The sequence below is a fragment of the Rhinichthys klamathensis genome, unplaced genomic scaffold (genome assembly GCF_029890125.1).
Source record: "Rhinichthys klamathensis goyatoka isolate OS25496 unplaced genomic scaffold, OSU_Roscu_1.1 h1tg000076l_1, whole genome shotgun sequence".
NCBI lineage: Eukaryota > Metazoa > Chordata > Actinopteri > Cypriniformes > Leuciscidae > Rhinichthys > Rhinichthys klamathensis.
This window is the reverse complement of record NW_026606618.1, coordinates 3873408-3898971: the sequence shown is the minus strand read 5'-3', so window position 1 is coordinate 3898971 and position 25564 is coordinate 3873408. Positions and strand designations below refer to the sequence as shown.

At 37.9% G+C, this 25564-nt stretch overlaps 3 protein-coding genes and 1 long non-coding RNA gene across 8 annotated transcripts in view; 2 read left to right on the top strand and 2 right to left on the bottom strand.

The window, feature by feature from the left end:
• cep290 (centrosomal protein 290) overlaps window positions 1-16827 on the top strand; it is a 32639-nt gene extending 15812 nt beyond the window's left edge. For 3 of the 4 annotated variants that reach the window (XM_056251005.1, XM_056251004.1, XM_056251006.1), the window contains 31 exons: window positions 767-869; window positions 966-1196; window positions 2314-2487; window positions 2565-2676; window positions 2798-3003; window positions 4549-4700; window positions 5589-5700; window positions 5768-6223; window positions 6453-6617; window positions 6716-6823; window positions 6919-7053; window positions 7137-7400; window positions 7510-7617; window positions 7761-7960; window positions 8729-8942; window positions 9181-9318; window positions 9883-10104; window positions 11130-11258; window positions 11723-11868; window positions 12057-12212; window positions 12306-12429; window positions 13724-13858; window positions 13991-14077; window positions 14158-14322; window positions 14956-15078; window positions 15174-15346; window positions 15422-15563; window positions 15841-15914; window positions 16001-16095; window positions 16181-16239; window positions 16315-16827. In XM_056251005.1, coding sequence (XP_056106980.1) covers window positions 767-869; window positions 966-1196; window positions 2314-2487; window positions 2565-2676; window positions 2798-3003; window positions 4549-4700; window positions 5589-5700; window positions 5768-6223; window positions 6453-6617; window positions 6716-6823; window positions 6919-7053; window positions 7137-7400; window positions 7510-7617; window positions 7761-7960; window positions 8729-8942; window positions 9181-9318; window positions 9883-10104; window positions 11130-11258; window positions 11723-11868; window positions 12057-12212; window positions 12306-12429; window positions 13724-13858; window positions 13991-14077; window positions 14158-14322; window positions 14956-15078; window positions 15174-15346; window positions 15422-15563; window positions 15841-15914; window positions 16001-16095; window positions 16181-16239; window positions 16315-16497 — 4891 coding nt within the window. In that variant the 3' untranslated portion in view covers window positions 16498-16827. Of the gene's footprint in view, window positions 1-766; window positions 870-965; window positions 1197-2313; window positions 2488-2564; window positions 2677-2797; window positions 3004-4548; window positions 4701-5588; window positions 5701-5767; window positions 6224-6452; window positions 6618-6715; window positions 6824-6918; window positions 7054-7136; window positions 7401-7509; window positions 7618-7760; window positions 7961-8728; window positions 8943-9180; window positions 9319-9882; window positions 10105-11129; window positions 11259-11722; window positions 11869-12056; window positions 12213-12305; window positions 12434-13723; window positions 13859-13990; window positions 14078-14157; window positions 14323-14955; window positions 15079-15173; window positions 15347-15421; window positions 15564-15840; window positions 15915-16000; window positions 16096-16180; window positions 16240-16314 lie in introns of those variants that run through there. The other variant, XR_008807129.1, reaches the window with a different exon arrangement.
• On the top strand, window positions 3130-3691 carry LOC130085327 (uncharacterized). The gene is made up of 2 exons (XR_008807132.1): window positions 3130-3233; window positions 3269-3691. It is a non-coding gene; the product is annotated as an uncharacterized LOC130085327 (long non-coding RNA).
• rlig1 (RNA 5'-phosphate and 3'-OH ligase 1) lies at window positions 16723-20626 on the bottom strand. 2 transcript variants are annotated; one of them, XM_056251032.1, is made up of 7 exons: window positions 20400-20626; window positions 20007-20121; window positions 19533-19628; window positions 19219-19335; window positions 18908-19105; window positions 18223-18392; window positions 16723-17283 (listed from the first exon to the last, which is right to left on the bottom strand). In XM_056251032.1, exons 1-7 carry the CDS (start codon window positions 20487-20489, stop codon window positions 17095-17097), a joined length of 975 nt encoding a protein of 324 aa, XP_056107007.1. In that variant the 5' UTR covers window positions 20490-20626; the 3' UTR covers window positions 16723-17094. The 2 variants fall into 2 exon arrangements, with proteins under 2 accessions (XP_056107007.1, XP_056107006.1); XM_056251031.1 differs by having other exon boundaries at window positions 20007-20124; window positions 20400-20625.
• Window positions 20627-22112: 1486 nt separating this feature from the next.
• On the bottom strand, window positions 22113-24401 carry borcs5 (BLOC-1 related complex subunit 5). The gene is made up of 4 exons (XM_056251034.1): window positions 24320-24401; window positions 24013-24156; window positions 22763-22920; window positions 22113-22689 (listed from the first exon to the last, which is right to left on the bottom strand). Exons 1-4 carry the CDS (start codon window positions 24375-24377, stop codon window positions 22462-22464), a joined length of 588 nt encoding a protein of 195 aa, XP_056107009.1. The 5' UTR covers window positions 24378-24401; the 3' UTR covers window positions 22113-22461.
• Window positions 24402-25564: the final 1163 nt, after the last annotated feature.

Genomic DNA, 25564 nt, shown 5'->3' with positions numbered 1-25564 from the left:
AAAAATGTTGCCTGGTCTGATGAGTCTCGATTTCTGTTGAGACATTCAGATGTTAGAGTCAGAATTTGGCGTAAACAGAATGAGAACATGGAACCATCATGCCTTGTTACCACTGTGCAGGCTGGTGGTGGTGGTGTAATGGTGTGGGGGATGTTTTCCTGGCACACTTTAGGCCCCTTAGTGCCAATTGGGCATCGTTTAAATGCCACGGCCTACCTGAGCATTGTTTCTGACCATGTCCATCCCTTTATGGCCACCATGTACCCATCCTCTGATGGCTACTTCCACCATGTCACAAAGCTCTAATCATTTCAAATTGGTTTCTTGAACATGACAATGAGTTCACTGTACTAAAATGGCCTCCACAGTCACCAGATCTCAACCCAATAGAGCATCTTTGGGATGTGGTGGAACGGGAGATTCGCATCATGGATGTGCAGCCGACAAATCTGCGGCAACTGTGTGATGCCATCATGTCAATATGGACCAAACTCCCTGAGGAATGCTTCCAGCACCTTGTTGAATCTATGCCACGAAGAATTGAGGCAGTTCTGAAGGCAAAAGGGGGTCCAACCCGTTACTAGCATGGGGTACCTAATAAAGTGGCCGGTGAGTGTATATATATATATATAAGGTATGTAGAGCCAAAAAAGATTGTTTATATTATAAAGTATAATATAATGTAATATATATATATATATCAATCATACATATGAATGGTAATCAATAAAGCATTGTTTTAATTCACGGTGTCTGTCTGCTCCAGTGAGAGGGAGTCTTGGCAAAAAGAGATGGACTTTTTTGCAGAACTGAAATCCAAACTTGAGGAGCAAAGAGAGGTGGATGTAGTAAAAATCAAAGAGTACAATGTAAGTCTCTAAAAGACTTTAACAAAGTCACTAAGTTTCTAGTTTGTGTTTGTAATCCTTTAAATGATTCCCATTATCTGTTTGACTCATTTCCAGCACTGGTTAGAGGCTCTTGAAAAGGACCCAAATGAGATCAGACAGCAGCTGGCTGAGACGGCTCGGAAAACCCTGGTTCTCAGGGTCAACGAGAAGTGTCTTACGCGACGTTACACGACTCTGCTTGAGCTCGAGCAACACTTGAGGAAGGAGAACGGCAAACTGAAGGATGATTTCAGACACATGGAGGCCGTGGTAACAGAAAGAATTGGCTACCTGCAGAGGTTCAAGGTATCAGGCAACACTCATACAACTCATACAGATGAAAAAGAAACTTATGAATGATGGGATTTATTAGAGGCCGACTGATATGGGGTTTTTTTTGTGAAGTTTTGGGAAAAGTAAAAAAAAAAAGTACAAATATAAATAAATAAATACCTTAAAGTTATCATTAAGAGAAATTGACATTTATTACAGTTTCTTTCTGCTTACAAATTAAATTAAAATTATTTTAATTGTTTGTAGAATAAAAAAATATATAAACTAAATATTTTGTATATAATATTCTACACATATTTACAATATTTTGTACAGCATACACATATACATATATGGATAGCTACTATTTATATTTTGGGTAGAGAGTCTCTTACAAAGAGAATCATTATATTTGTAGGACCATGGTGTCAAAAAGCTTAAAAAACCCTTATAAAGAGGAGTATGTCTGGCTGAGGAAAATTGACATTTTCATCCTTTATTTGAATATTATTAAAACATTTTGATTGTTGATTTTGATATTGAGTCATGCAAAATTGTAAAGACATATTTTTTTTGTCCAGGATGTCATACAAAGAAAACACATGCAAAAACAAGAGAGAACCAAGAAAATATTAATAGCTTATTATGTTGTAGTCAATGGATACTTTTTCTTGTGAGATTTTTTTCTATGCATTTTTGTTTTGCATAATAAAATAAAGCCTGTAGCTGTAGCTTGCCTTTTTTGACAAATAATTTTGTCAGATACCTTAACCAAGTATAGTGTTTTGTTTTTCCTTAATATTTAAAATATTTAAACAATATAAAATATTTGCCTCATATTTTGATAGTTTAATTAAATTTGTAGGGTCATGTAAAACAAATCTCCCCCTCCAGACATCACTTTTGACCACTACTGTTTATGAATTATAAAACAATGTCAGCAAAATTACTGAAATTAAATAAATACTTTATGAACTCTCAACACAATATTAACAAATAATAATAAAAAAAGTATAAATAATGATTGTATTTTTAATGACAAATTTAGTTGTTTTAGTATTGTTTTGTTGTTTTTCCAAGGCTAGTAGTCATCTTCGCTGAGAGCTGTAACTAACCTCTGCTGACCTCTGTAAACTTGCATTGCCCTCAGGAAATGGCAGCGTTTAAAATAGCCACATTGCAGAAATCCCTTGATGGTAGTGTTACTGCATCAGAGCTGGAGAGAGCCAACAAACAATACACTGAGCTCACCATCAAGTACAGAAACCTCCTACAGAAAGACAATCACCTTGTTCAGAAGACAAACACACTGGAGCACCTAGAGGTACATCTCTTGGCAAATTACGTAAAGCAGTGGAGGTCTTTCTTCATTTTTATTACAGAACTCTCCTTCACTTTCAGAGGGAGAATGTGTCTTTACATGAACGCATTAACTCCATCAATAAAGAGCTTGAGATCAGCAAGGAGAAGCTGCACACATTGGAGCAGGCCTGGGAAAACTTCAACATGACTGGTAGACGTCACTGCTAATTGATTAGACAAAAGCAATGTTGAAGCATTGTCATTGAATAAAAAAAGTTTTCTCTTCAATATCCTAAAGTTGACCTATTTCCCATGATTTCGGGTGTTCACAGGTGGTGAGAACAGCATGGACAAGGCCGCCAAAGCCCTGGCCAACAGCGAGATTGTATCTGTGTCCAGGCGCATCACCATGCTGGAGATGAAGGAGCTCAATGAAAGACAGCGAGCTGAACATGCTCAGAAGATGTACGAGCATCTGAGGAACTCCCTCAAACAGGTGGAAGAGCGCAACTTTGAGCTAGAGACCAAGTTTGCTGAGGTGGGTCTGATTTATCTCTTGCATCCATCACCTAGCATCCATCCCGAATACAACCATATAGAAACATGCCAAAAAACACTTTCAACACCTTAGCTTGAACATTTTATTTTATTTTTTATAAAACACAGTGGCCCTCATTTATCAAAAGTGCGTACACCAAATTTCCAGCGTACACCTGGCGTACACCCAAAACCACGGTGACTTTGAGATTTATCAATATGGACGTTGGCGTACGGCACGCTCAAATCCTACGCCAGCTCAGGAGGTGGTGTACATGTACGCACGTTTTGAGTTAGTGCGGAAATGCCCAGAAAAACAATTGCTAACACCACAAAACGCACTGACAAACTAAAATATATGATATATTATGACCCACTGTAAAACAAAAAAACAACAACATAGTAATTATTAACTTCAGTGTTTATTTTTGTGCAACATGGACTTCAATGTTTAATTTGTGTGACTTTACCAAAGCATTTGATTTGTAAGCATATGTATTCCTTCAGTTGCGAGCCTGTGCGCTTTACCCTGACGTTTCAGGGTTATCCCCGGCAGGTGCGCACGGACTGGGTTCGGTAACGAAAGGCTTTCAATGACCAAAAAATAATTCAGACTGACAAAATAATAAAAAATACATTCTTCTTCTTTTAAATAATAATAATACAAATAATAATAATGACATTCTTCTTCTAAATAACAATAAGCGTCATTAATACAAATCATACTAATAATAAGAAGAATTACAAATTGTCATGCAATTATTAATGTGAATGAATGGTACTCCACATCACATCATCATCATCATCACTATTGTACACCCCAATACATGTAACGTGATTCGAAATTGAATGCTAATTCAAAAGACGTGCTGTAAAATATTGCATTGTGATAGGTAATTTCGGCTCCACGTCAGAGAAGTTTCTCTTCTTTGCCGTCTTCCGTGTGTCCATGGCGTAAAATGAGGGCGTGGGGGAAGCGGAGACATAAATATATAGGGGCGTGCTATTCTAATGACGATCGTTTTCAGCCACGGGATTTATCAAGGGCAGGCATTGCGTACACCTGGATTTCAAAGGTACGCACAGCTTCATAAATCAGGCGGTGAGAGGAGTGTAAGCATAATCTTACACCAACATATACGCCCGTTTCTACGCAAGAATGATAAATGAGGGCCAGTATGCTGAACATTTAATAAGCTTTTAGGTTATTTTAATAAAGCACAGTATGTTGAATATTAAATGTTGAATCATTTTATTTTTTATAAAACACAATATGTTTAACATTAAATAAGTTTTTATGTTAAAACGTTTAATAAGCTTTTGTTTAATTTTAGTAAAACAACTTTTTTTTTTTACAATATGTTGTTCTTTTATAATCTTTAATTTTATTTTTATAAAACACATTATGTTGAACATTAAATAAGCTTTTATTTTATTTTATTTCCTTTTTATAGCTTTTATTTTATTTCATTTTTTTAAAACAGTGTATTGAACATTTAATTCGCTAAATTTAATATTTTGCATATATTTCTGTATGGTGGTGTAGCTCACAAAACTAAACCTGGAGGCTCAGCGGATAGAGCGGGAGCTCAGGGACGAGCTGGCGGACAGTGTAAGCAAACACATCAGCGACGCCGATCGCAAACGAATCACCGAACTGGAGAAAACTGAGGCAGAGCTGCGGATTGAAGTGTCCAAGTAAGCCTGTGGACTCAACCTGTGCACATGCTTGCTATTACAACAGTATCACAGGGCTCTCAAGTGTCACGCATTGAGCGTGACAGTCACTCATTTCGGTCTTTTGTCACGCACCCCCGCCACACATTGTATTTCTCACGCTGAAAAGCGATTTATAATATATTTAATTTGCCGCAACGCACAAAATTTCTCTGGCCGCGCCGCTCTCACTATGCCGGCAGGAATCAAGCGTGTCTCCCCTGGAGTTCTTAGTCGAGCCTGCCACCTATCAGCCAATCAAAAAAAAAAGAAAGGGGCTACTCAATAGCCAATCAGAAAATAGCACTATTGTATCTGGGTAAGATTCAAGAAAAGTCATGATCTCCTGTTTTAATGTTACAAAAAATTCACAACTTGTTTGACACAAACAATGACATCTTGACTGCTGTTGGAGAATGTTTCCCAGATAATTACCATCAGTTTTTCATGAGTGTCTGTAATTTAGCCAACAGTTTTACAGCCTGTTCACTGACAACACCTGCTCAGAACAAGTAGTCTAGGCCTAGTCATATTTTCGTTATCACACGATGACTGACATATTGTCACATTATAAACATCTCTCTCTCCATAAAGGCTTAATAATTTTATAAGCACTAAATAAAATAAAGTGTATTGCATAGTCGATGTTATAGTCACTTTTAAAATTATGTCATATTTTATCATTATATCCTGGCCATGGCCATGGATGCATTAATCATCGCATCTGTCTTTCAAAGATGTCAGGTAAAAAGCAATTAAGCATCCTCTCATTTGCCCTGTCACTCTTGCCTGTCTTTAAAACTTGAGAGCCCTGGTATCATGAGAAAATGCACACAAACATCTGTTTTAAGAGGTTTAAAATGTTTGCAGATTGAGGGAGGTGTCAGATGTCGCTAAAATGCAGGTGTCCGCTCTGGAGGCCAGACAGCAGTCGAGAGAGAAAGAAGTAGAAAGCCTGAGGAGACAGGTGTTGGACTACCAGGTATGTTTTTCTCTTTTCAGCTATGCACCCTTTTGATCACGCCACTAAATGCACATCTCCTCTTCAGGCTCAGTCCGATGAAAAGGCCCTTATCGCCAAACTCCACCAGCACATTGTAGCTCTCCAGTTGAGCGAGACCACAGCAATCAGCCGGCTGGAGGCCACCAACACGCGCCTGCAGAAACTCGAAGCGCAAAAGCTCAGAGTCGAACAGCAGCTGGATGCCCAGCAGCAGACGCTGTGGCACGCAAGGCAGGAGGGACATCAGCGGGCCAGACACCTGCGCCACACCATTCAGGCCCTCCGCAGACAGTTCTCAGGAGCCTTGCCGCTGGCTCAACAGGAGAAGTTTTCCAACACCATGCTCCACCTGCAGGAGGACAGGGCACGGGCCAGGGAGGAAGCGCAAAATGCGGCAGAGGAAAGAAGGAAAGCAGAAGGGAAGGCACAAGAACTGGAGCTAAAGCTGAAGGGGTTGGAGGAGCTCATAGCAACACTGAAAGATGCTAAAGGAGCGCAGAAAGTATGTTGATTGAGTTGTGATGTGATTCTTGAAAACATATTTTCTTATTATATTGAATATATATATATTATTTATAATAATTATTCATATATATTTATATATTATATCTTTTCACTTATATCTTATATCTATTCAACTTAAGTTACTCGTATTAATAAAGGAAATTGTTCCCATAAACAGTAATTTACACTCAGCTGCAGAATTTACAGCTTAATATTAACCCTTACAGGTGATCGAGTGGCATAAGAAACTGGAGGAAGTTCGTCTGTTGGAAATGAGGCAGAGCAGAGAGCTTAATACCCAGCGGGAAGAGATAAAATACTTGAAAAATATTATGGCGGAGCAGGAACGCACCATCAGCGGCCAGGAAGAGGAGCTGGTGCAGCAGAATAATGTCAGTATTTCATTTAAACAAGTTTCTTATCTATTTTTACACTGTATAGAGCATACTTCAATCATGATTTCTAATAATATTTGTTATCCTTGTATCAGCTTCTCGAGGAGCGGCAGCTAATCTGGGATCAGAGAGAGGTGCAACTGGAGCGCCAGCTCGACTCCTATGAGAAACAGCAGAATGAAATCCTAAGCACAGCTCAGAAGGTGGCAGACTTGACAAACATTTGTTTCTGGATAGTGATAAGCTGTTTAATGAACTACACTTTAACTTACACTTAACTTGTCCTGTTTGAGTTTAGTTTGAGGAAGCCACAGGCTCTCTACCGGATCCAAATCAGCCTTTAGCACACCAGTTAGACTACGCTCTCGGAAAAATCAAAGAGCACGTTCGCACCATCCTTGAGACAAAAGCCACCTGCAAAATTCTGGAAGAGGTACTTTTTTATTGTGGAAATTTTACCAATTGCAAACCTTGTTATTGAAGTAAGATTATCTTACAAGGAGTTTCTCTGAGCAGAAGCTGAAGGAAAAAGAAGCTGCTTTGTGGACATCAGAACAGAACGTCTTATCTCGAGACAAAGTGATCAATGAACTGAGGCTTCGCCTACCAGCCGCTGCTGAGAGAGAGAAGCTCCTGGCTGACCTGAGCAAACAAGAGGACTCTGAGAGCCAGCCCACTCTAAAAGTCGCCCACCAGACCATTAATAACTTACAAGGGCGTCTGGATCAGAAAGAAGAGGTTCTCAAGAAGTACCAGAACATGTTAGCAAAGGCTCGTCAGGTGCCTATTTAAGTTAAAAACTGAGGCTTCATAAACTGGTGATCTTTATTGCACAATAAAACGCATAAAAGCATAAAAGCTCATATATCTTGATTTTATATTTTCCCAGGAGCAGGAAGAGATTGGCAAAAGGCATGAGGAAGAGGTCAGGGCTCTGCATCAGAAACTGGACGAGTATATGGACACATCGCTGGACTGTTTCAAACATACGGCTCTGGTACCTAGCGTATTCGTTATAAAGCTCAATTTGGGATAGCGGGCCAGAAAGTAGAAACTAGTGCACATAATAAATATAGTAATGTCATAAATCATGGCTGCTGTCAACTTTAGTAGGCTATACTCAGTTTTATTCTTCTCTAGGAGCTAATGAAGAAACCCACCATCACCGTACCGACCAATAAGCACTTGGTGCGGTTGGCAGAAATGGAGCAGACGGTGGCTGAGCAGGACAATTCGCTCTCCTCACTGACACACAAGCTGAGGGGGGTCATTGCAGAGCTGGACCAACAGAGGCAGCTGGCAGCAGCACAAGCCATGGAACATGCTGCAGAAACTGCCAGGTGAGACATTAAAACAATGGCCAGGAAACTATTTTAACGATTATTTTAAGCGCATGGTCTAAAGCGCACAGCGCAAGTGCACTTAGGTCTGTCCGAATCCACTTTTGCTAGTTTAACGATGGGAAAAATGGTCATGCTATTTACGTGGCGGAATTTGCAAGCGAAAAAACTGGATGCTTCTCCAGAGAGGAAACGGATCTGCTCGTGCGCGCCATCTACGGGACAAGCCGGATTCCACCATCTTTATGTACACAATATTAATCTTTTACATTGTAATCCTTTTATTTTTAATATTTGGCTAGTTTGTGTGCTGCTGCGTGTCCCTTTGTGTGTAATAAGCAGAATGTACGCGCGTTGTGCACCCGCCTATAGGCGCATATTACTAATGCGCCCTTTAAATAACAAAAAGAAATACTGCGCCATTGACTTTAGACCAGGTTTTTGTTGATCAATGGCACAGTCTATTTTAGTTGCCTCCAAATAGCAACGCGTCAACAATGCGCCCGAACACACCTCGTTTTCAGACCTGCACGCCCATGGGCGCACAGATGGGCGCAAATGCATTTGCTATTTAAACAACATGGTGCAGGACGTGAAAATAACTGCGTCGGGCTGAAACTAACAAAAAACACTTGCGTCGCGCCTGGTGCCGCTTTGCGGCGGGTGTGTGAGAGGGCTCAAGGCCAAAAACAATCCCACTTTTTCGATATTGATCAATATCAAGATATTTATTCCTCATGCCACTTTTAATGGTCTTTCATTTCCAAGACTGGAGGAGAAACATGTTGCCCAAATGAAGGGTCTGTCCCAGGAGGCAGAAGAGCTGAGAACTCAGCTCGTTCAGATGGAGAAAGAGCTGCATTACCTCCGTACGGAAGTAGAGGCCCAGAAAGAGGCCAATGTCAGATCACCATCCAACACCATGAAGAACCTTGTGGAGCGGTTGAAGACACAGCTGGCACTCAAGGAGAAACAGCTGAAGGTACCACACAGTGGACAACTAGTGTAAATGTGCAGTCAGATTTACTGTTGATTGGTGAATTTCATGGGTGAAACTGTCATTTCAATTGAAATCCACGCTGTTGGGAATGTTTCTTGAGATCCCCATGAAACTGCGCCAAAATTTAGCTAGTGTGATATCACCTTAATTCTTCTGCATAGGTTTTTCCGCTGTGATGTTTGAAAGTGACTAAGATAAGAATTCGGTTCCTCATCTGCAGGCTCTCAGTAAAGCTCTCTTGGAACTTCGTGGAGAGTTGACATCTCAAGCAGAACAGCAGATCATCGCCAATGCTGCCGAGAAGGAAGAGGCCCTCAATGTTCAACAGATCGTTGACAAGCAGACCAAGGAGCTAAGGGTACAAATAAGGAAGAAGCCTAAATTCCTACCAGCTTCTAAAATGGAAAAGAAAATTATTCCCTTTTCTGTTGTCTCAATACTTTAACTGGCACAAATACATGTGTCATTTTGTAGAAGCTCACCAAATTGCAAGGTAAAAATTAAATAAAAGATATAGTTTTCATGGAAGATTAGGAGGAGGGTGACTTAAACATAAATTGAATGAATATATTATCACTTCATTAAATATACAAATTGATCTGAATAAATCACTTTCAAAAACCAATAAAATAATTTATTTAGTTAATGATTAAAAAGTTTGCTAAATGTAACAATAAAAATATATTACTCATAACTTGCCTCTTTTAAATTTCATTGTAAAAAGCACTGGCCCGTTGCTTTTATTAATCATTTGTCAATCAAGTTTAAAAAATATGCCATAGGACAGTTAATTGATGGGACCAACCAACAAACTTTCAACTTTCTGGTTTTTAACACACCCTTTTAAGATAAAACATTTTAAGATACTGAATTGTACCCCAACCCTAACCAAGCAATTATTTATCCCCGTGTTCCTTATCAGGCATGTGTGAGGGACCTTAATGAGGAGCTCCAGCTGGCTAAGGATGGCGTACGAGCGGCAAAAGCCAGAGAAAACTTGCTGAAAGAGGAGCTGGAGAACTTGAACATGGATCTTCAGAGGAGCCAAAAATCACATAACAAGCTGCAAAGTGAGAAAGAGGCTCTGGAAGATCAGCTGAATGAGCAGAAGAAGAAGGTCCAGAGGCTCAGCAGCGGCCTACAGGTCAGACTGCATGTTTTTCCAATCCAGAAAGGTTCTTTACCCTTGTTCACTTGTACCATAAATGTTCACGGTCACAATATTCCTGTCTCGCTGATCTTGAGTAATCCTACCAGCAGCTCGGAGCATTTGGACAGTGAGTCATCGCCCCTCTTTTCTCTGCAAATGAAGAGCTTCTGCTCAATGTCTGGTTGAACAGAGCACTTCTTTGACGGCAGTGAATACGTCTAGACACCATTGTGTTGCTCATCGCTTTTACTCCTATTGGAGTTTGTGGTCCTTGGGAAGAAAAATAACAGGGGCTTTATTTGTATGTATAATCTTAGTCCTCGTAACCTTTTAAAGTAAATAAAGTTATACTTTATTTATATAGTACCTTTCAACTGTTGACAAAGTGCTTAAAGAGATAGTTCACCAAAAAATGGAAATTCCGTCATAATTTACTCGCCGTCATGTTGTTCCAAACCTGTTTGAGTTTCTTTCTTCTGTTGAACACAAAAGAAGATATTTTATAGAATGTTGGTAACCAGACAGTTGACAGTAGCCTTTGACCACCATAGTACAAAATACTATGGAATTCAATGGCTACTGTCAACAGTCTCTTCAAAAATATTAAGCATCACAATTGTGTTTTAACATCGATAATTACAAGAAATGTTTCTTAAACACCAAATCAAAATATTAGAATGATTTCTGAAGGATCATGTGACACTGAAGACTGGAGTAATAATGCTGAAAATACAGCTTTGCCATCACAGGAATTAATTACATTTTGAAATGCATTAAATTAGAAAACTGTTATTTTAAATTGTAATAATATTTCACTGTTTTACTGTATTTTTGATCAAATAAATGCAGCCTAATCCCAAAAACATTTAAAGTTCTTACATGCATATGAAAGGAGAGAAGGAATAGTAATGAGTAAGAATAAAATGAGAGTCTAAAATAATAAATAAATGTGACTTTTTCCACGACTGTATATCAGAGCTGATGGTGTGTGTGTGTGTATTTGGTGTTTGTGTGTGCAGGCTCAGGCTGAGAGTGATGGACCCACAGTAGAGGCTCTTCAGAAGAAGATTCGTAAGTTAGAGCAGGAGCTGGACAGGAAGTATATCTCAGACCCTGCAGACAAGCGGAGCGTACTGAAGGAGGACAAGGTGAACTAGAACTGCATTTACTGTGGGGAAAAAAATACAGTTAGGCAGTTAAAGATAAATTAATTGGAGAAAAATGTGTGGAAGAATCCTAAAGAAACCTTTATATCTTTCAATGGTAAGTACAGTAGTCAACATTTGAAGTGGATCACAACCTTTCATCAAAGTTATACATGAATTTTGAACAATACCCGTTCTTGACTTAGGACAACTTTGATGAATTTTTTTTATCCACTTCAAATATTGACTACTGTATTTTATTTGATGTTACGTGTTTGTTTGAGCTCTTATTCTTTCATACCCACATTTAATTTAATATTTTGTGGTCACAGTCTAGCTTTCTGACTAAAACTGGTTATATTTGAATATATACGTATATATATATTTAAATCATTATATGTAATCCTTGCTGATTTATTGACATATTAATCATGTATGAATCTTGTCAATTATTTCTATATTTGCAGTCTTCTAAAGAAGAAATTGTGAGGTGGGAGGAAGGTAAAAAGTGGCAGGCCAGGGTGGAGAAAGTGCGGAACGTTCTCAAGGAGAAGGAGAAAGAAGTGGATTCTCTGTCTAAACAATTATCAACGATCAAGGAACTTTACAGCAGGTCTGTGCCATGACACTAATCCATCCACATAATGGACGATTTCAAATGATGCATTAATAGTTTGAGGAATCTTAAATAAATATGACCTACATTTATGCAATAGATGTAAGCTTAAATTTACCATTTATTAAAAGCAAGAACAAAAGTTAAAGATTTCCACATGTTTATGTTGGCTGATGTCCATGAAGGTTGGAGCAGGAGAAGTTGGGTCTGCAGAGGAAACTAAAGGGCAGAGGAGTGACCGCAGATCAGGTCGTTGGTGCACGGACCCTTGAAGCTGACAGAGAGACTGAGGAACTACATAAAAGAAACGCTGAACTGGAGCAGCAAATCAAAGTCATAAAGTGTGTTCCAAATCGTGCCCCTTTGTATTAAAGCAGTATGTGCAATTTAGCTTTTTGCTGGATGAATGTTTAATATGTATGGTTGGTTTGAAGGCAGCAGCAGGCTTTACCCCGTGATGCTGCAATGGAGGATATTATCATCAGGAACCGATATCTTGAGGAGAGGATTCACTCCCTGGAAAGTCAACAATCCAAAGAGTCTCCATCCAGACCATCTGTAGGTGCAACACTTTCCATCTTGCCATCTTTTAACACTTTTTCATGAATTTCACTCCACTAATATCACTCTCATGCTTCCTCTCAAACCCGTTTCCTTCTCCATACCTCTATTCCATCAACGATAATGAAGGACAAACATCTGGCATCAACATCTCAGCTCAGTTCTTCATCAAAAGTTCGTTCTATGACTTTTGATATCAGTGAAGCTGAGCAAACTCAGTCTCGATTATTAAATGACACAATCCCTGGATCAACTGAAATTGAAAAGGAAGTAGCAACTCAAACTTTCTTCACAAGTGCAGCAGAAGTGAGTCGAAGTGAGGAACAGAACAAGGAAAATTGTGTTGTTGATTTACAACCAGAACATGTGGTGAATGAAATCGAAAAAGAGGAGTCTGTTGAGAAAGAAAAAAACGAACCAGATAAGGCTCAAGGAGGACAAGATATAGTAGTTTCGGAACATGCACAGGAAGAACTGAAGAATAATAGAGAGACAGAAGAGATAAAGTCAGGGCTGACACATCAAGAAAAGGCTTTGGAAGAAGATCAGCTGGAAGATAAACCAACTGATAATGGAAATACAAATGCAGAAGAAATGTTGGACAACAGTAGGACTCGCACAGAGCCAGAGACTTCAAAGGTACAACTGGAGGATGATCCACAAGACAGTGATAAGGAACAAGAGCCTGAAGAACAACATATTGAGATCACAGAGTCTTTCAAATCTGAAGATGTTCCAATACATTTGAAAACATCTGAAGGGTCTAAAGAGGTTGAGGAAGAAGAAAACAGCAGTTCAACCACATTTGATGTCAAACTGGTGCCTGAAGAACCAACAATGGAGGAGACCATGTCCTTCATACCCGTGGAAGATGTGGACCCTATTTTAAGTGAGGATGTTAAAGGTTCCTCCCCTAAGGAGCTAAACGCTGATGTTGTTGAAAGTAAACTTGATGTCTTGGATATTCTGCAACCTGTAGAATCAGACTTCACCACCTTGCATGACAAAGAGCAGACAATGAAAAGCAAAGTGAAAGCTCGAAAGGTACTTGACGCATAGGAGTTCCCACTGACGTGCTAGCACAAAGCTTCCAGTTGTCCGCCCTATAGCAGTGTTGGCTTTGAGCTTGTGACTTTGCCTTTCCAGACCCAGAGTGTCTGCTTTTGTCCCATAGCAACTTTGTCTTTGTATTCCACCCTCTCCATCTTGCGTCGAAAAATGTTTTTGTTGTCTGGGTGTTGTTTAGCTATGCGTTTTCTATGGCTTTAACATCTCTTTGTTGTTTCTGTAGACGTCTGGCCGTGGTTCTGGTACCCCATCTCAAAGAGAACATGAGTTCCAAAAAGAAAACCTCAGGTTGTCCACTGAGAACCTAGAACTTCGTTTCCAACTGGAGCAAGCAAACAAGGACCTGCCTCGATTAAAAGTACAGTCAAATCTAAATTATTAATAGCATGTTAAAAAAAAACATTTAAACCACCTACCAACTGCATAACATAATTTAACCTGGATTATTATTGAATCTGTTGTACTTACTTTCCTCTTCCTGTAATGAAAGGATCAGGTGTCTGACCTCAAAGAGATGTGCAGTGTTTTGAAGAAGGAGAAAGCTGAAGTGGAGAAGAGACTCAGCCATATTCGTGGGGTTGGTAGCAGCATGTCTGAGCTCTTAAAACACCGATCCTCTCATCTCCCTTATTCATATTTTTTGCTCCTCTCATACAGTCTGGCCGCAGCGGGAAAACCGTACCTGAGCTGGAGAAGACTATCGCGCTGATGAAGAAGGTAGTGGAGAAAGTTCAGAGAGAGAACGAGAGCTTGAAGAAGACATCAGAAGCCAATGTGCGTGAGCAGCTTGCAAAACTGGAACAGGACCATGTGAAACTTAAGGTACATTTTGTGAACATCAATGACACACTACCATTTACAAGTTTGAAGTTGGTAAGATTTTTTTTAATGGTTTTGAAAGAAGTCTCTCATGCTCGCCAAGACTGAATCAAAAATACAGTAAAATAATTCATATTATATTTTATATTTTAATATATATTTTAAATGTAATTTATTCCTGTGATTTTTCAGCATCATTACTCCAGTCTTCAGTGTCACATGATCCTTCAGAAACCATTCTAATAAGATAATTTGCAGCTCAAGGAACATTTCTTATTATTATCAAAGTTTATAACAGTTACAGCTTAAAGGGATAGTTCACCCCAAAATGAAAATTTGCTGTTAATTTAGTCATTTTTTCTTCAGTGGAAATGTAAAGAAGATTTTTACCTGAAACCTTGGTGGTTTATATAATGCAAGTAAATGGCTACTGTCACTTTTGGATAAAAAAAAAAAACATACAGGCAAAACCAAATTAATACCCGTGGCTCCTGATGATACTTCGAGGTCTTATGATGCGAAACGATGATAATTTTGCTTCAACTGTTTAATTTGTGGAAACAATGCAAGATTGTGATAGTTTTGTTCAAGTACATCATTCTTTTCTACATTCTGTAATAATGTTTTTTGTTACAGTCAGAATATGAAAAGCTGAAAGGAAAACAAGAGGAACAGCTAAACGCAAGACTTGAGTCAAAAACCAAGGGCATTGAGAAAATCATGATGGAAAATGAACGTTTGCGTAAAGATATTAAAAAGGTTTTTTTGTTTTTTTTTTATAATTTCCATTACCTTCATGTCAGTAAAACTTTCATGTATGTGCCCTTAATACATGATTTTTTGGTAAATTGCAGGAAGCAGAAGCTGTAGAAAAGCTGAAGGTCGCAAAGGCCAGTCTTGAAGTAACCAATGAGAAACTAAAGGCGGAGCTCGAGGAGACCAATCAGAGTCTGTTATTAGCACAGTCAAAGGGGTCATCTTTAGAGGTGGGAGACAGCAAAACCTGGAAATCTTCAGTTGTGACTAGGTAGTACATTTACTTTAGTACTACTTTATCAATTTCGTATTCATGTTTGGTCATTATTCATTTTTCCCTTCACAGGTTATTTGAAAACAAGATGAAAGGTCTTGAGAGTGAAATCGCTAAGAAAAGCTCCACCATATCAGAACTGAAGGTGCAGCTAAAAGAGGCTAATGAGAAACAGCATGCCACAAAAATCACTGTCAGCCAGCTGAAGGAACAAGTGAGACACTGATCTGTATAATAAAACACTATAATACAAGCTGAAATACACTAAAGGTCTTTTGCACAGGTTTTTGACTTGATTTGAGGGCAACAGGGGACTTTGAAGGTGTGTTAATGTGGGGGGGTTTTTGTGTTCGGAACGACTTGAAAGTCTGGTAGTGTGTCTGGAAGTCGTCAAATGGATTTTTGACTGTTTTATATCCTGTTCTGTTTTTAAAAGCTGTGTAGTGTATTCCAGCTTTAACATGCGCACATTGCCTAATGTGTATCAACAGGTGGAACTTCTTAAAAATATCCCAGTGGAATCGACCACTGACAAAGGGCTTGCCAGAGAGTTTCAATCAGTGAGGTGAAGCGCTCAACAGGCAGAATATCCATAGACTTCAAAATACATAAAACAACTCAAACTCATTCATTGCCAAATGTCCCATTTAGATTGGCCAATAAACAACTTGAGAGAGAGAAAGCTCAACTTCTTCGCCAGATCCAAAGGTACGATGAGCAGCTTGGGACCAGCAAAGTAGGACCAGGTAAGATCACCATTGATTAAGAATTTCATATTATTGTACAAGACGACAAGATGCATATATCATCAGCCTGGCCCCCGTTTTGTAGGATTCAATGAGCTCCAGGAACAAATGAAAGCCGCAAATACTGAAAAGAAGAAATTACAGGTATTCCTAAAAAACAATCTCTAAATAATCTGCTTTTTTTAAAACCAAGTCACATTCTAAATGCTTTCATTTTAGGATGAAGTAAGGAAACTGACCCAAGAGCTGAAAAGCTTTGACCCGACATTTTTCGAGGAACTTGAGGATCTTAAATTTAATTACAACGAGGAGGTGAAGAAAAACATCATCCTAGAGGAACAGCTGAAGAAGCTGTCGGATCAGTTTGGTGTGGCGATTCCTGTAGACGTGTCTATCAGCTAACAGACATCAGATCAAATTTTTCAGGTCATCAGATTTTATTGCTACTGCTTATTTAGAGCCAAATATGTACATGTAACAATGTTACTTCACTTTATATTCAAGTACAATTAAGTTGAAATGTTTTATAAGTAGACGTAGGAGAATATTTATTTTTTTAGTCAAATATTAAAACATTTTCATACAAAGTTAGGTTTTACAATATTTGTGATTTGTGGCCTTACTAGCAAGAACTGAAACTAAAAGGTTTTTTTTGTTTTTGCATGTATAATTATCAATCACTGCCTCATTTATGAGACCCCTTAGATGTAATAAACGTCAGTTTGCTTCGTTTATTTATATACATATTACTGAACGTCCTCTGAAACCTATTTATAAAAAAAAAAAAAAAATACCATTCTCTAAAAGAAATGAAAAAGTGCAAAATATAAAGCAATCACAGCATTCGCATACATCACATACCCAAGTGCAAATATGAGCAAGGTGTCAATGGGAATTCGGAACAGGCAGTTTTGGCTAATATTGAGTGTTGGGAAACCAGTCTTCACTCTGGTTAAAACCAGATGGAGTAGGAATGTTTGGTAGTTATATTTGATGGGATCAGGGTTCAAACTGAATGTCCTGTAAGCAGCTGAAGGGTTGTCCATTTATGTTGGAGAATGATTTGAATAAGTCCTTCTCGGAAGCATCTGGATCACATGTTGTTTCATCAACATGGACGACCACAGGTCTGGTGTTCAGGAAGGTGTCACCGACAGGCCATTTCAGACCGAGATGATGGCGGTGTATCTGAAGATAAGATTTTACATGATTTAATCAGAAGAAAATGTGGATAATGGCAACAGCAGCAGAATGATGTTTACTTAGGCCTTGTCCACACTAATACGTTTTGGCCTTACGTCCGAACTGTTTACACGACACTGTTTTCAACTAAAAACGTAAAACTTTTTATGCGTTTTCTCCATAAGTTTACACGATAATGGTGTTTTGGGTGACTAAAAACGCAAACTTTTGAAAACGGGTTTCAAAGTGCAAGTTTTTGAAAAAAGTCTCCGTGTAAACAACAAAAAACATGAATCTCTGAAAACAATGACGTCGTGCACATGTGTATTACATGTTCAGTCTATAGTTGTTCATCGCCATCTAACGGCCTGGCAGCAGAATACAGGCTTTTTAGATCGTTTTGACAATGGTGTCGTCTGTACGCGGAAAGCTCAAAGGAAAAACTTCTCCATTTTAAGCATATCGTTGTCGTGTAAACGTAACCCGAGATAGCGTTTTTGTCCTGTGAAAACTGAGCTTTTTGAAAACGTTTTCCCAAGTGGATAAATTTGTAGTGTGGACAATGAAAACAATGACGCATGTTCCTTTGCGCCCGCTTCATATCGCAGTCCTCCAAAGATGACAGAAAATGTACTCGCATTTGCTGTCCTGCGACAAAACATCAGAGCAGTCGCGTTATAGACCAAACATATAATGGAGAGCGAGTGCAACCTGGACGCATCAGTGAATGGTGAGATATTCAGCTGAATAAAAGGATCCTAGCAGGAGAACTTTGTCCGTTCCGTCTGTATAATCTCAGTGAGCTTTTATGGGGTTTCACGTATGCACAGTAAGGTGAATTCAGCGTTTTCCGACATTTCAGTGTGGACGATGAACTTCTGGAAAACGCTGTTTTCAAATATATCCGGAATAATGTAGATGTAGCCTTATAAACCCTTTATTTACCTTAACCAGTGTCCCGTCATCACAGTGCCAAACAATTCCCTCCACTCGCCCCTCTTGGCATTCCTGAAACCAGGAAAACAGCTGCTGGAATTCCACTGGAGGAGCGTTCCGGATGCGCAGGACCCCGTGAGGCACCAGAACATGGACTGGATGCTTCTTACTTCCCAAACCTGCAAAATCCCAGTCAGTTGCTTCCAAACCCAACAGGATTCCAGTTGGTTTTTTACTTCCTAAAACCCTTGCACTACCATTCAAAAGGTTTTTGAAAGATATTATTACTTTTATTTATCAAAATTAACAGTTTAACATTAATTGATTCAAAACTGATACAGTATTTCTATTTCAAATACTCCTGAAAGAAAGTGTATCTCAGTTTCCCACAAACATATTAAGCAGTAGAACTGTTTTCAATAACAGATGTTTCTTCAGCAACAAATCAGCATATTAGAATGAGTTCTGAAGGATCATGTGACACTGAAGACTGGAGTAATGATGCTGAAAATTCAGATTAGACATCACAGGGATAAAATACATTTTAAAATATATTACAATAGAAAATATTTATTATAAATTGAAATACTATTTACAATTACTGTTGTATTTTTGATCAAATAAATCCAGCCTTGGTAAACAAAGAGACTTATTTCAAAAACATTAACCCCAAACTTTTAACCTTTATACTTGCCATATGGATTTCCGTTAACATTGGTCCCGATAAGTTCAAGGGTTTGCTCCATGAGGTCAGCCAGAGGAATGCTGACAATTTCAAGCAATCCTTCATCGTCCCCATGTGTCTTCAGGACAAGGGCAACGCCAACATCATAATTGACCACAGAGGCGTGCCAGCAATACTGCTTGTTGGTTTGATCCACCGGAACCCAACCTTCATAACAAAGAGATATAACTATGCCATCAGCTGCCTTTATTTTCAAGTACAGTATAACATTGCAACAAGAAGATGAGAAACAAGAGCGTGTTTCAGAGACACCAACCCACCGGGTATGTGTCCATGTTCGTCAGGCACTGGATGGCCATTCTCATGCTTGACTCTGTGAGCAGCGATCCAGGATTCTGGCACTTCTCGGAAATCTTCATCCATGTTCCACACAAATCCTGTTATTTGCCAGAGAATCAAAAAATATCTGATGTTTAGCTCTTTTCATTCTCATTCACTGCTTTGAGACTGTTTCTTGTTAGCCAGTGAGTGAAAATAACACTATTGTGTTTGTTCTAATATTTATACAAGTTAAATAGCGAGACAAGATTAATTTTGAAAAAATCTCAAATAAAAATGACTTAGACCGAAATACCTTTATAGGTCTTCTGTGAATACTGATACTTTTTGAATCTCTTGTCCGCCTGCTTGGTGGGTTTCCGATCCAAGCGAGCCCAGAGATAAGGTTCCCCTTAATAAAAAAAAGAAATTATTACTTTTATTCAGCAAGGACAAATTAAATTAGTCGAAAGTGACAGCAAAGGCATTTATAATGTTACAAAAGGTGGTGGGGGAGGGGGGGATGTATCACTGTTTCCACAAGAATATTAAGCAGCTGTTCTTACTGTTCTTCAACAATGATAATGATAAGAAATGTTTCCCGAGTACAAAAATCAGCATATTGAAATGATTTCTGAAAGAAGTTAAGATTCAGCTTTGCTATCACAGGAATTACATTTTTAAAATAGAAAAGTTTTTTTTTTTATACTACTTTGGTACTGGTTTTACTGTATTTTTGACCAAATAAATAACGCCACAGGTTACGACTCGTTTATGAGCCAGATTATACCTTTGTATGTGGTGACATAGCAGCATGTCCCATCAATCTTCTCAGTTGCTGCAGCACAGTGAATGCCTGAGGCAAGAGCAGTAGGGTGCACTTTCTCAGTGGCCACCACCTGGAACTGCTGTACGAGAATAAGAGAACCAGAGCATGTACAATCTGATAATAAATCAATTCAATCTACCATATACAATGCATGATGACATTTTATGTCATACGTTTTATGTGATTATATAGCACTTTTAGATCAGCCCGTTGACATGGGTGCAGTTTCTCCCTTCAATGCACCGACTAAAATAATAATTAAAATATGTATGAAAAATTATGATGCATTTACAATGTTTATAGGGTTTTGGTGATAAGACAACATGTAATGTAACAAAAATGCAGCTCACCCACCTGACAGTCGCGTTTTCTGGATGGTTCGTTTCTCACTTCCGTCAGGAAAACGCATGGGATTTTCTGTTGCACTGAACCCAGACGCCGCATTATCAACGCTGTTAATCAGCTTCAATGAGGGGTGTGTTGCTTTACAAACTGAATATGGACTGGTGAGATCAACACATTATCAGATCAGCCTAGCGATCAGAACATGCGCCTAGTGCTATTTGTTCAGATTTCCTCTTTCTGTAGAGTTATGTTAAGTTGATCTTTGTCGCCATCTATTGGAACGGAGAGTAAACGGTTTGTTTTTAAATTGAGCAGGTTTTAAGGGTATGAAAGCCCGTTTCTGCCTCGGAGCAAAAAAGGTAGTTGCGACTTTTTAATATTTTATTTTTAAAACCGTTTTACACATAAATAAACGAAGAAAGATTTAAATAATACGCTTTCATCTCCATGGAGCGGGTCGTCTCATGGGGGCGCCATGTTGAGATTCACTGACTCTAGTCCAGGGGTCTCAAACTCGCGGCCCGCGGGCCATTTGCGGCCCGCGGGGTGATATTTTGTGGCCCCCTACTTGACATTAAAGTTTAATGTTAGTGCGGCCCGTCGTTGCGTGTGCCGCGTTTAAAAAAAAAAAAAAAAAAAAAATGTATCCCTTATGGGCTAACATAGATAGTCTCGTGACAGTTTACGGTGGGTTTGTTGTCAATAGTTGTCATAGACAACCGCGAAGTACAAACATACTGCGCCTGGAAAAAATGAGCGCGTCGCTTCAATTATGAGCGCGCTTGCCGCGCACCTACATTTGAAATAACGAACTTGAGCGCGCAAAATATGTGAGCGCGATATGTGAACGGGAGCGACGTGTTGGAGAGAGACCCTGCTCTAAAACAATGTGAGAATAATCATTTTGAGCTTGTAATATGTGTCCAACAGGTTGATAAGAAGGTTTGGTTTGATTTGTGCAGTATTTGCCTGAGACACTATACATGTGTAGAAAGAATTCAATAAGACGGGCAGACATGACTGCAAATATTTGTATTTCAAAAGCAATAATTGTTTTTCTAAGTATAATAAAAGGAAATGTGCCTTGAAAACATTCAATATCATTAATGTGTTGTATAAAGAAAATAAAAAGGACATAAGCAAATATAAATATCACAAATATGAGTTATAGACAAAGAAAGTTTGTAAAATGAACTTCAACTGTCAGAAGGACAGCTCATGAAGAACCAATCATGTACAGAAAGGAATGTTCAAATTCAGAGGAACAGTTCAGAAGAAACGTTAATAATAAATATTGAGAAGATTGGATCAGTTGTGCTCCTTTTTTGGAATACTTGAATACTATTTTTTGTGGAATACTTGATGCGGCCCAGCCTGACCCAGACTCCACCTCCAGCGGCCCCCAGTTAAGTTGAGTTTGAGACCCCTGCTCTAGTCGGATAAATCTATCATCGCTGACTAAAGGGAATTTCCACGTTGTCATTTGAAACTGATATTTTGAAACAATGTTTTTGTTTTGACGTCTTCATGCTCCATCATTTCAGTTTTGAACTCAAGATAATTATATCTATTTAGTTAACTAAACATTTAACCTGCATAACTGAGAAGAATTCACATTCGCAGGCATATTTACGATCCTAACATCACATAATGTAATAAAAGTTGTGTTTTTTATCTCTCCTTCAAAAGGATTATTTTTAATAAATATCTTTTGCAAACAGAAAGTGTATAAACAATTTAATGCCAACAACTTTAATGACATGAGTCTATGGACAGCCTCTCAAGAGCATATGCATGACTTCTCATTAAATAACATTTTATATTACAAAGGCAGAATTTTATCTTCTCGTGCCCTTTAAAAGCACACAATTAAGCCTATAAATATATACACATATTTACCATTTCAGTATTAGTTTTAAATGTTGTACCTTGTAACTTGTTTTAAGCCAGAAAATACCTTATCCAGGCAAAGTGCGAAGTTACATAGGTAACGACCAGAGGTGGGTCTATAAAGCACAAGTTAATCAGTATGGACCCACTATGAACTATTTTTTGTAACTGATGCCAAAATCTATTTGATGTCTCCATCAGGCTTCATGCTGAAGGCTTCCAGGCGCTCGCTCTCGGGCAACAGGTTGTTGAGACGCTCCATCAGTGGGATGGTCTGGTCGATACCCATCTGGATGCGTCTCAGAATCATCGACATCTCATTGACCTTTTGGATCTGTTCGGCGTACTTGGCGTAACGCTTTTGCCTCTCCTGCATGATGCTGAATAGCGCCTCCACTGACAGATCCATCTGAGAGAAAAAAAGTTTAGCATTTACAGATAGCTTGTAAACAGTAGAATTCAGTAGAAATAATGGTAAATACCTCTTTGATCCTCTTGACCAAAGCATTCTGGTCAAAGGCAACAGCCTCCGCACACTGGTGAAGGTGATCCTGATATCGGACGCAGAGCTGCAGTACCTGTGCGGAATCCAGCTTTTCTAAACAGACAGTGCTGGGGGAGGTTTGACCACTGAGCACACCTAAGACGATGACACCAATATTAGGCCCAAACTGTGATTCATAACATTATGAACTAAGGCTGAATTGATACAGATTTCATGAATCGATTAGATTCCGATTCATTTGAAAATTTCAATTAACCACAGAGCCCAAATACAATTGTTAGTTAATTTTAGATAAGAAATTCAACACTTACATAAAATCGTATATAACTGGAGTTGTATACAAACATTTTAATGCACATAAGGCAGTTTTTATATCAACTTTTTAATTATATAATTATGTTCCTATGGAAGCTTAACTCCATCACGTAGTAAAGGTAATTGTGATTTTTTTTCTCACAATTCTGACTATTTTTATCTCACAGAAAAAAAATTGTTTAGAGAATTTTATGAATTCTGAGAAAAAAAAGTCGGAATTGTGAAATATAAACTTGCAATTGCGAGAAAAAAAGTCAGAATTGTGAAATAAAAAGTCACAAACATTTATATTTTTATTCCGGGGCAGAAACAAGCTTCCATATGTTTTACACTCCAATTCGTTATTGAAATATAAATGAATGTGAATTTAAATAAATCTTTCATGAGCATTACAGATACATTATTAAATGATGAAGACATCAGGTTAATTAAAGTAATAATGAATAGCCTATGTAATATATTGCATATATTTATCACACAATGCTCCTCTTTTTAAAAAAAAATCTAGATGACTACTTGGTTAAACTGTTCGGTTGAACTGAGGAAGCTACAGTGATCTGTAATGCCACATTAAAAATGTCAAAATTAAATTTATTTGAATTTCATGAATTTTTTTTAAAGAATTTGGAAGCTAAGACTGTTTCATATCAAAAGTAACAAAGCTTATTGTGATTTATTAGATGGGAGGTGCACTACAAAGTTTTGATCATTCATCAACTGAAAAAAGCATGGACAAAAAAAAATCGATCTTGGGATTTATAAATCCATATGCGTTCATCAAAATTAAGATAGATTAATCAATATTGTCAGCCCAGCCCAATTCTAAACAATTTATTTGCTTATAAAAAAAACACCTAAACTAACAGCATGGTTGTTAGCATCAGATTAGTTGGCATTTGGACTGCTGCTTACCTTTTAGAAGAGGCTGAAAGGTGGGAATTTCCTGTAGCTTTATAACATCTGGATCATTATGGATATTCCGTAATGACTGAGTTCCTTGGGTAACAACTACTATGTCATCCATTTTGGCTCTTTGCTTGGCTGGAGAGGGTACAACTGAAACAACAAGACAGAACTTACTGAGGTAATGCTGGGAGAATATACACAACATAAGAAACATCTCCTTTTTAACAGATTTATGTATATAATTAAAACTGACAAATTACAGATAATGATACCATTCCCATGTATAAAAATCAGCTGATATTATGTTTAGTACCTGAAGCACTGAATTCTGAATGTTTATGTTCAGCATCTCCACTTTGTTCAGCACCCATGGTGCACTTGGCTTAAACACAAGAAAAAAAGACAACACAATTATATATATATAACTTTTATATATATATATATGTTATATATTAACACGTATAATACATCTAATAGTGTAATACAGAAGTACGATACAAATATGTTTTTTAAAACTTTATTTTAAAAAAATTATGATAAATAAACTACACATGCTTTACTTACCTTGATGTTGATGTTGTTAGTTGTTTAACGGCTGTCTACGTGTGGCGATTTCATTCGGCTGACCGTTTTATTGAATGAAAGGTCTGCTAATGTGTTACATTGTAGCTTACGTAAATTACAAACATCGTGAGATGCCAAACCACAATACTGACTGCAGATAACGTGTGCGTTGCTATATTTTTTTTAGCAAATAAGGTTACAATCACTGGAGGTACAAATGAAACATCCGGTCTAATAACATAAGACGCGTGATGATGACGTCATGGGGTTGTTTTCATGTGACCATTCAAGCATGTACGATTCTATTTTACAACTAAAATAAAAAGCACTTTTCCACACTCGTATCTCTCTATTCAACTTACAGAGAAAGCGAGAAGAAAAACAGTATATGCTTATAATGATGATTGAAAAATTAATGAATTAATATATAGTTTGTATAGCCAACTTTATATACACAAAATTGATAATGTACATCCAAATATATATTTAGAATTATATAAATTATATATTATAATTATTCTTTCTAAAACTGATTTTTTTTTTTATATAGTGAATCGTGTGTAAAAGAAAATGTGTATCTTCTAAATGTATTAACTAGTCATAATTTTTAAATCAGATTTTGTCTACATTAGTTCGTTTTAAACATTCATGTGGTGTGACAAATAAGCTGCATGAATAATACATTTTAACAAATGTATGCTTTTTCAAAACTTTTTGATGGACACCTTGCCCTGATCCCGCTCATCGCAACACAAGAAATGATTAAATAACGAATGTGTAGATTTATTTAAAAAGCCACCTTTTTAATTAAATAATATAAAATATTACGAATACTGTATTACTGTTACATATCTGGGGAAATCCTTTGTAATTCTTCCCCTTTTTGTTTTATTTGTTTATGTATCCAGTTGCTTGTCTCCGCTACCTTTGTTTTCATTATGATGTTTTTTTTTAACACATTCATATTCAAAATGTTCACTTAATTCATTCAAAT

Bases quoted from the DNA above. Each gene is read 5' to 3' on its own strand.
- rlig1 (XM_056251031.1), bottom strand. From the start codon at position 20,489: ATGCGGCGTCTGGGTTCAGTGCAACAGAAAATCCCATGCGTTTTCCTG. The intron at 20,125-20,399 runs GTGGGTGAGCTG...ATTCTCGTACAG, and splicing joins CCAGAAAACGCGACTGTCAG to CAGTTCCAGGTGGTGGCCAC. The intron at 19,106-19,218 runs GTGGGTTGGTGT...TTTGTTATGAAG, and splicing joins CGAACATGGACACATACCCG to GTTGGGTTCCGGTGGATCAA.
- borcs5 (XM_056251034.1), bottom strand. From the start codon at position 24,377: ATGGGTGCTGAACAAAGTGGAGATGCTGAACATAAACATTCAGAATTC. The intron at 24,157-24,319 runs GTACTAAACATA...TTGTTGTTTCAG, and splicing joins TTCAGAATTCAGTGCTTCAG to TTGTACCCTCTCCAGCCAAG. The intron at 22,921-24,012 runs GTAAGCAGCAGT...TCATCGTCTTAG, and splicing joins CTTTCAGCCTCTTCTAAAAG to GTGTGCTCAGTGGTCAAACC.